We start from the raw sequence: 10,045 nt of genomic DNA, 5'->3' as shown, positions 1-10,045 counted from the left end.
TCAAACATCGACGAAGGGTCCAACTTCTGAGGTGAATCCAGTGAGAGCTGGGACACCATCCAACAACAGCAACTCCACATTACTATGATCCTTATCATAGTCTGAGGCAAAGGATCTCAGTGGGAGAGGGTGTGCAATGACAGCAGGTCATCTGTGTTACAGGAGGAGAGGAACAGTGTGCCTGAGTGAGTGAGTTGGTGAGTGAGTGAGTGAGTGCGTGAAGTAGTGAAGTAGTGAAGGAGTGAAGGAGTGACGGAGTGAGTGAAGAAGAAGGAGTGAAGGAGTGAGTGAGTATGGTTTTACACCGCAATATTCAAGCAATATCACGGCAGTGTTGCCGAAGAGGGAGACAGCAAATACACCAGAGGGCGGGAAGGTACTCGCCCGATACAGGTAGTTGCATGAGGTGACGACATCGAGGCAGATTGGCATCCCATAGAGGTGGACATGCAGGGTATGACAGCAGGCGATATCAATGGGTCCATGGAGAAGGGTATGGCAAATGGAACCATCTCGTCAGGTACGGGAACGGCCTCTCGGTCGAGGAGTTGAGGTAAAAGTCGACTGTTGTCAAGTCCAAAAGAGGGAGAAAGCATAATGCATACGTGCCAGCTCTGTCTTTTCAGTCTAGGATCCATGGAGGCGAAACATGAGGTAGAACAGCTTTCTCAACTTATACGACTAGGGTCGAACAGGTTGACAGTCATGGTAGAAGTGAAATGTGGCGTATAACTCACTTTGGCCAAGGTAGAATATTGATCTACTGCAAAATACAGGTTGATAAAATGTAAAAAAAACAACATAGTTGGCAAACAGCAGGCTTATCCATGTCTTTCCTCTATTTGGTGATCAAGTGTCATGGGGAGCAAAAACACATGGTTTGAACACACAAGAATGAAGGCTTGGCTGCATTTTGTGTAGGGTGCAAATGGTTGTGTTTGCGATCAAAGGATAAGTATAAATGGCTAGCTTAGCACACTATTGCCCTCAAGTTTTTATGCCTGAGTCGATTTTCTGTATCTTACGAAGTTGCAAAACATGGCATCCTCATCATTCAATTGACATAATTGTACTTACAGTGTATATGTATGCTCTGACCAGTAATGTTACAGTTCCCTGCACGTCCACCACTCATACCAGTCACTGAAACCAAGGAAGGAGATGTAATGAGGGTGTATTGGAATCAGAGAGATAGCTCAATATGTTTTGAGGTTTAATGATATGGGGATTTTTTTTCTCTGTGAAATTATGAAATGATTAGAATGTTTGCACTTATGTAACCAGCTACAATTAATAGCATTGTCATATGTACACTTATGTAGCTAGCTACAATATACAGCATTATTACAGTCCGTTTGACTCCAAATGAGAACGATGACTTGCAAAATAACTCGAAATCCAGAAAAGTGTATGAAACATCAATACGGTACTTGACCAACAAAATCTGAATTTTGTTTATTTTAAGACCCATGACGGATGAAGTTCTTTATGAAACTATCATGTAATTTGGTATAGAAATGTATACATGACACGTAGGGGGACAAACCTCGGAAGGAACAGCGCAAGCACGGTCTGCACGTGCTACACAGTTACCGTGTTCATTTAATGACAAGATGCGCTACTCAGCAGATGTTAAACAGTTGATTTTGAATGTGTATGATTTCTTTAGAAGTGAAGCAGAAAAGGCAAAGCCTTTTTATGCAATTAATAAATTCTTGAAATGAGCTTCAAAAGCTCTTTGCTGATGATGTCTCTGCCCTCTCAGATAGTTGTGCCCAGCTTCAAAAGAAAATTAATGCTTTGGAAATATTTTGTAATAAAACAGGCATGCAAATTAACTTAAAAAAAACAAAAGTAATTGTATTTAGGCAAGGTTGCCATCTTCGCAGTTATGAAAAGTGGTTTTATCATGTTGAACTTATTGAAACTGTTTCAAGCTATAGATATCTTGGCTTAATGTTTACACCTAAGCTTGTATGGAGTAAGGCACAAACTACTCTAGCATCCCAAGCCACCAAAGCAATTTTAGCCATTAACTCTTTTCAAAGAAAAATTGGTAATATCACTTGTACAGATCTGTTTAAGGTTTTTGACTCTATGGTCACCCCCATCTTAACCTATGGCTCTGAAATTTGGGGTACTTGCTATTGTAAAAAAAAATCGAATCTGTCCAAATCGCCTCTTGTAAGCATTATTTAAAAGTAAACAAATCAACCTGTTCAAATATGGTTTTAAGGGAATGTGGGAGGTTTCCTTTACAACTCACTTACATGACTAAAGTAATTAAATATTGGTGCAGGCTCTTACATCTTCAACCCCACAGATTACCCACCCAATGCTATTTAATGCTTAAATCTTTAGATGATGTTGGGCGGGTATAATTGGGCGACTAAAGTTAGAAATATTTTAATCCAATTTGGGTTTGGTTTTGTATGGCTCAATCAAGAGGTGGGTGACTCTAAAGCTTTTATTCTCCATTTTAAGCAAAGGCTCAAAGATAATTTACAGCAATTCTGGAATGCTTCTGTAAACTCTTCTCCAAAATGTGATCTTTATAAGCATTTTAAATCCATGTTAAATGTTGAAAGGTACTTGTCATGTCCACTCCCTACCGATTTAAGAATTGTTTTTACTAAATTCAGATGTTCAAATTTTAAAATAGCTTTAGAAACTGGCAGATATAGTAAAACAGACCGTTCACTCAGATTCTGTAACTATTGTAGTAGTAAAGGAGTTAATGTCATTGAGGATGAATTCCATGTACTCTTTAATTATAAATTATATTCTGCCCTAAGACAAAAATACCTTGTTAATTTTCCTATGCGTACTCATTACAGTAATTCTCATGTTATAAATATTCTTATTAATCATAATGAGCAAACATTATTTCTAGTTTGTAAATTCTTATATTATACTCACAAAATAATTAATGATAAATTCTGTGCCCTGTAAATGTCATGCCTCAGAAACTGTCCCCTCAGTGACCTCGTCTTTAGAGCCAAGACCAAAGACAACAGGGACTACCACACAGAAATGAACGGCAATGTATTTCTGGAGTGGGTGAAAGATAAATTAGTCCCTGCTTTGCCTACCAAGTCTCTCATTGTCATGGACAATGCACCGTATCATAGTGTGCAGGATCCAGAAAGCAAGACTCCAACCTCTAATAACCGTAAAGGACACATGGTTACTTGGCTGCAACGGAGGAACATTACCTTTCCTTCTCGAGGGACGAAATCACAGCTCTATGAAACCTGACCCCGTGTATAAAGTTGACAGTTACATCAAGGGTCAGCGTCACGCTGTCTTACGACTGCCACCTTATCCAATCGAGTTGGTATGGGGCATCGTCAAGGGTGACGTTGGACGATCGAACACAACGTTCAAATTACGAGACGTTGAACAACTCGTAAAGGAATCCCTTGGTCGGGTAACAGTTGAAACATGGAGGCGTTGTGTGGCCACACTCGTTGACGAGATAGAGCCACGTTATTGGTCACGAGATGGACTACGGCCAGCAACAGTCCAACCTATAATAGTGGCAGTCGGTTCAGGTACCAGCAGTTCCAACGACGAGATCTATGGCATGAGTGAGTCAGATTGCGACTGAAATTATCATGAGACGGCCCCTCTAACGCTCTGTCTTTTCCCCTACCACAGAACGTGCAGTGCATGCGTGCTTGCGCTGTTCCTTCCACGGTTTGTCCCCCTACGTGTCATGTACACATTTCTATACCAAATTACATGATAGTTTCTTAAAGAACTATATCCGTCATGGGTCTTAAAATAAACAAAATTCAGATTTTGTTGGTCAAGTACCGTATTGATGTTTCATACACTTTTCTGGATTTCAAGTTATTTTGCAATTCATCGTTCTCATTTGGAGTCAAACGGACTTGTATATGTACACTTATGTAGCCAGCTACAATATACAGCATTGTTATATGTACACTTATGTAACCAGCTACAATATACAGCATTAGTATATGTACAATTATGTAGCCAGCTGCACCATAAGGCATTACTATATGTACAGTTATGTAGCTAGCGGCACGATAAGGCATTACTATATGTACAGTTATGTAGCCAGCTACAATATACAGCATTATTATATGTACAGGTATGTAGCCAGCTACAAGATAGGGCATTATTATATGTACACTAATGTAGCCAGCTGCATGATAACTATATGTACACTTATGTAGCCAGCTACAATATACAGCATTATTATATGTACAGGTATGTAGCCAGCTACAAGATAGGGCATTGTTATATGTACAATTATGTAGCCAGCTGCACGATAAGGCATTACTATATGTACAGTTATGTAGCCAGCTACAATATACAGCATTATTATATGTACAGGTATGTAGCCAGCTACACGATAAGGCATTATTATATGTACACTTATGTTGCCAGCTGCACGATAAGGCATTACTATATGTACAGTTATGTAGCCAGCTGCACGATAAGGCATTACCATATGTACAGTTATGTAGCCAGCTGCACGATAAGGCATTATTATATGTACACTTATGTAGCCAGCTGCACGATAAGGCATTACTATATGTACAGGTATGTAGCCAGCTGCACGATAAGGCTCTGTCTTTTCCCCTACCACAGAACGTGCAGTGCATGCGTGCTTGCGCTGTTCCTTCCACGGTTTGTCCCCCTACGTGTCATGTACACATTTCTATACCAAATTACATGATAGTTTCTTAAAGAACTATATCCGTCATGGGTCTTAAAATAAACAAAATTCAGATTTTGTTGGTCAAGTACCGTATTGATGTTTCATACACTTTTCTGGATTTCAAGTTATTTTGCAATTCATCGTTCTCATTTGGAGTCAAACGGACTTGTATATGTACACTTATGTAGCCAGCTACAATATACAGCATTGTTATATGTACACTTATGTAACCAGCTACAATATACAGCATTAGTATATGTACAATTATGTAGCCAGCTGCACCATAAGGCATTACTATATGTACAGTTATGTAGCTAGCGGCACGATAAGGCATTACTATATGTACAGTTATGTAGCCAGCTACAATATACAGCATTATTATATGTACAGGTATGTAGCCAGCTACAAGATAGGGCATTATTATATGTACACTAATGTAGCCAGCTGCATGATAACTATATGTACACTTATGTAGCCAGCTACAATATACAGCATTATTATATGTACAGGTATGTAGCCAGCTACAAGATAGGGCATTGTTATATGTACAATTATGTAGCCAGCTGCACGATAAGGCATTACTATATGTACAGTTATGTAGCCAGCTACAATATACAGCATTATTATATGTACAGGTATGTAGCCAGCTACACGATAAGGCATTATTATATGTACACTTATGTTGCCAGCTGCACGATAAGGCATTACTATATGTACAGTTATGTAGCCAGCTGCACGATAAGGCATTACCATATGTACAGTTATGTAGCCAGCTGCACGATAAGGCATTATTATATGTACACTTATGTAGCCAGCTGCACGATAAGGCATTACTATATGTACAGGTATGTAGCCAGCTGCACGATAAGGCATTACTATATGTACAATTATGTAGCCAGCTGCACGATAAGGCATTACTATATGTACAGTTATGTAGCCAGCTACAATATACAGCATTATTATATGTACAGGTATGTAGCCAGCTACACGATAAGGCATTATTATATGTACACTTATGTAGCCAGCTGCACGATAAGGCATTATTATATGTACAGTTATGTAGCCAGCTGCACGATAAGGCATTACCATATGTACAGTTATGTAGCCAGCTGCACGATAAGGCATTATTATATGTACACTTATGTAGCCAGCTGCACGATAAGGCATTACTATATGTACAGGTATGTAGCCAGCTGCACGATAAGGCATTACTATATGTACAGTTAGGTAGCCAGCTGCACGATAAGGCATTACTATATGTACAGTTATGTAGCCAGCTGCACAATAAGGCATTACTATATGTACAGTTATGTAGTCAGCTGCACGATAGGGCATTATTATATGTATAGTTATGTAGCCAGCTGCAATATACAGCATTATTATATTACAGGTATGTAGCCAGCTACAAGATAGGGCATTATTATATGTACACTTATGTGGCATCAAAAATGCTGTGTCTTGTAGCTGACTACATAAGTGTACATATAATAATTTCAGGTCTTGTACTGGCTACATAAGTAAATAATTAAATCCTATATTTCATCTGGGTACATAAGTGTACATATAATAATGCCTTATCTTACATCTGGTTATATAAGTGTACATAAGTGTAGATCTTGTAGCTTGTAGATAAGGCATTATCAAATGTACACTTATGTAGCCAGCTACAAGACAGGGCATTATTATATGTACACTTATGAAGCCAGCTACAAGACAGGGCATTATTATATGTACACTTGTGTAGCCAGCTACAAGACACAGCATTATTACATGTACACTTGTGTAGCCAGCTACAAGACACAGCATTATTATATGTACACTTGTGTAGCCAGCTACAAGACACAGCATTATTATATGTACACTTATGAAGCCAGCTACAAGACACAGCATTATTATATGTACACCTGTTAGCATTTCACACGTTAGCACGATAAGGCATTATCAGATGTACACCAATGTAATCAGCTGCAAGAGCCCTGCAACTGAGGAGCTGCACATTCATACGATAATGCATGATCTATAATTATACGTACCATTTGATATCGACGTCCCGGTGCCTTCTGGCAGGCTATCTGATCTAGCTTGCTCTGTTTCAGGTCGTTTGTCATTGTCACTCCCCTTGCCTTTCCCATCCATCCCTAATGTGAAACACTGAATTATGAAGAGGAATTAGCTATTATTTCATGGGAGTGTATGGAACATTTGTAATAGGATATCTATTCCCCCCCTAGAGGAAACTTTTGCCAAGGATATTATTTCCTTTATCATTACCTTACTAACACTGGAATATTTTCCCAGATGTATATTCTTTCCTTCGCAAACTGTTTGACCCGGAAACATGAATCGTTTGCACATTCACAATCTGCTGACTGTTCCACGAAGACCTACGGGAGGACTGCAGTATTCGGGTCCACAAACCAGAACAATCTCAAAATCAAATGTTCTTGTGACACAAGCAGACAACAAATGGGGGCTAAAGGGACCAGAATGAGAGCCGTGGTTGTATGGGGTACCGGATAATGAGTAACAACAAGCGACGTATGTGTCTCTCACATTCACTATGACCTGCACATCAGAGAGAGAAAGGATGCATGAATTTTGGCACAAATACTTGCAATTCCGGTCGGAACAAATACTCCATGTGTGAAAATTCCTATTTGATATTTACGTTAACATTTTGAAAACTTAAGGGGAGACAACTCCTATCCGATCATCAAACGCTGATGTAAACACAGGCACAAATATGTAATGTTTTTGTCTGGGCTTGTTTCATAGCAAAATATTATTTTGGAATATTATAGGAATCTAAACACCATAGATTTCATTAGTTCATTAGATTAAGATCTTATCAAATGATGTGCCAATTATGAATTTATTGGTTTCTGTGACTCTTTCGGTCATTATGATAATGACTTGTCTTAAAGAGAAGACATATGCGACCTTGAGGGCTTGTAGAACTATCACTACTTACTTTTATACTTATCATGCTTATAGGAGGTCATGAAACTATTTGAAGAAGCTGTCTTTCCGAAAACAAAGGAGAATTTGGACCTGAAAAGAACCGTCTCTATTAAAAAGGCAAGATAGGACCCCAGGTGAAATTGGAAAATCATAAAAAGAGGAAGAAGCAGTCATACAATCTATATCAGTGTGTTTCTGTGTGTGGTGGGGTGCATGCATGTGTGTTGGGGACTTGGGGTGTGTGTATTTCTGTTGGGGGGGGGTGCATGCATGTGTGCTGGTGTGTGTGTGTTTGTGTGTGTAGGGAGGAGGTGCATGCATGTGTGTGTGTGTGTGTGTGTGTGTGTGTGTGTGTGTGTGTGTGTGTGTGTGTGTGTGTGTGTGTGTGTGTTACCTATGTTCACTATTATTTAGACTGTCTGGGTTAACCTCTTTAGTTGAAACTATTTCCATCAGGAACCTGGGTTTCACACTTGCCTGTTTCTGGACCTTTTTATCCTCTACTGAAGCTTGTAGCTCATTGATTTCAGCCCGGAGTTGTTGTTTTCTGCAGGATCTAGTCAGGCGCTTCTCTTCTGCGCGGAGACGTTCCTTTTCCTTCTCCAACTCTGATTCTGAACTAGAACTCTCTGTTGAGTCGCTGGCATGCTCCCTCTGACTTCCTTTGGATATGATCCCCGCCGACAGATCGCCCGTCTCACCGATCTCTGCAGTGTCCATTTCAACAGAGTGTTGACCTTTGGAGTAAGATTGGTTATAGTTTTCTAGTATCTGTGACAAATTTTGCATTTTAACAGTTTTCCCACACAATACAAGTTGGGGCCGTGTCACAATTTCGGAATAATTAAATGTTGCAGATGAAAATTATTGACTCTTCTCTATGTGATTTGCACACTGAGCTTTTATAGTTATTACAGGAAAGGGATGAATGGAAATCTAAAACATGACCAGAGCGACACGAACAAGTGAAAGGCATGGTCGTCGGTAATCAACTACTTTGCCTTTAAGCAAACTATAACAATGTGAAAAGGCAGCAAGTATATTTAGAATCAACTCTGGTTTAACAGAGTCCTGCAACTGTGGAGCTGCAAATTCATATGATAATGTATGATCTTTAATTGTATGTATATACACACCTGAAACATCTGATGTCCTTGTGGTTTCTGATCTGGCTTGCTTTGCTTCAGGTTGTCCATCATTATCACAGCTCTTCCTTTTCACCTCCATCCCAACTGAGAAACTCTGAATGATGAAGAGGAATTAGCTCCTGATTATTTGATGGGGGTGTATGAAACATGTGTAGGATATCTATTCCCCCTAGAGATTCTTTCCAGAGGAAAAGTTTGCCAAGGATATAACTTCCACAGCCTGTATCTTACTAACACTGGAATATTTTCCCATATGAATTTTCTTTACTCCGGAAACTTTGACCCGGAAACATTCATCATTTGCACATTCACAATCTGCCAACTGTTCCACGAAGACCTATGGGAAGATTGCAGTATTTGGGCCCCAAACCAGAATGATTTCTAATTCAAATGTTTTTACTACACAACAAGACCACAAATGGGGGTAAAAGAAATGAGAGCCGTGGTTGTATGGGGTACTGGATAGAGAGCAACAACAAGCGACGTATGTGTTACTTGCATTCCCTATAATCTGCACAGAGAAAGTATACATGAATTTTGGCACAAATACTTGCAATTCCCGTCGGAACAAATACTCCATGTGTGAAAATTCCTATTTGACATTTTTGTTAACATTTTGAAAAAAATAACAAATTCATTAAAACATTATTTATATATCTCTGTTACCATGGTTAAACACATTCTCATTTCCTGTATTATTTGTCCACTGCCATAGGAAGCTCATATTCATGGTAGTGTAGATCTGTACTTTACTAAGAGAGTGTTATCCCAAATATAACATTGGTTACATTTGACCACTTTCTAAATGGCATTGACTGTTCATAGCTTTCGGCCATGGATCATGCCAATTGTTTAGGTGAAATTGGGTTCCATTGTACTAGTCCGGACTCATAGTGGGATACCATGTTGCTGCTAAACATGAATACCCCACTCAGACACAGTATACTGACTCCAAGCTGACCAGTCCTTGTTTTACACCCTTAATGCAAAGCGCCAGACAGGGTAACAACAAGTGTCCTCTTTAACATCTTTTGGTATGACGCGGCTGGGGAATGAACCCCGGACCTTCGCCTCTCCAGGCAGATCATCTACCACTAGTCCAGGGAGGCAGTCACTTGTCAGAGAAGTACACAAAGTATGTGATCTAGACTACCAGTTGTTGGACTTTCATTTCGTGGAGACCGCCTCTGTTATCCCAAAATTTACATTTGTTAATAAAAGTGAACTTTGTTGTAAGTGAGGT

At 39.4% G+C, this 10,045-nt stretch overlaps 1 protein-coding gene across 1 annotated transcript; it reads right to left on the bottom strand.

The window, feature by feature from the left end:
* Positions 1-9,046, bottom strand: LOC124124915. The gene is made up of 5 exons (XM_048388199.1): positions 8,791-9,046; positions 8,132-8,391; positions 6,727-6,844; positions 1,078-1,143; positions 1-101 (listed from the first exon to the last, which is right to left on the bottom strand). Exons 1-5 carry the CDS (start codon positions 8,879-8,881, stop codon positions 1-3), a joined length of 636 nt encoding a protein of 211 aa, XP_048244156.1. The 5' UTR covers positions 8,882-9,046.
* Between the last annotated feature and the right edge of the window lie 999 nt (positions 9,047-10,045).

The sequence above is a fragment of the Haliotis rufescens genome, unplaced genomic scaffold (assembly GCF_023055435.1).
Source record: "Haliotis rufescens isolate VD_foot unplaced genomic scaffold, xgHalRufe1.0.p SCAF_7, whole genome shotgun sequence".
Lineage (NCBI taxonomy): Eukaryota > Metazoa > Mollusca > Gastropoda > Lepetellida > Haliotidae > Haliotis > Haliotis rufescens.
Note: the sequence above shows the minus strand (reverse complement) of the source record. Positions and strands in the feature narration are given on the sequence as shown.

Coding starts and splice junctions, on each gene's coding strand:
- LOC124124915 (XM_048388199.1), bottom strand. CDS start 8,881: ATGGAGGTGAAAAGGAAGAGCTGTGATAATGATGGACAACCTGAAGCA. Junction 8,392..8,790: donor AAGGACATCAGATGTTTCAG/GTGTGTATATAC, acceptor CTTACTCCAAAG/GTCAACACTCTGTTGAAATG. Junction 6,845..8,131: donor ATAAAAAGGTCCAGAAACAG/GCAAGTGTGAAA, acceptor TTCATAATTCAG/TGTTTCACATTAGGGATGGA.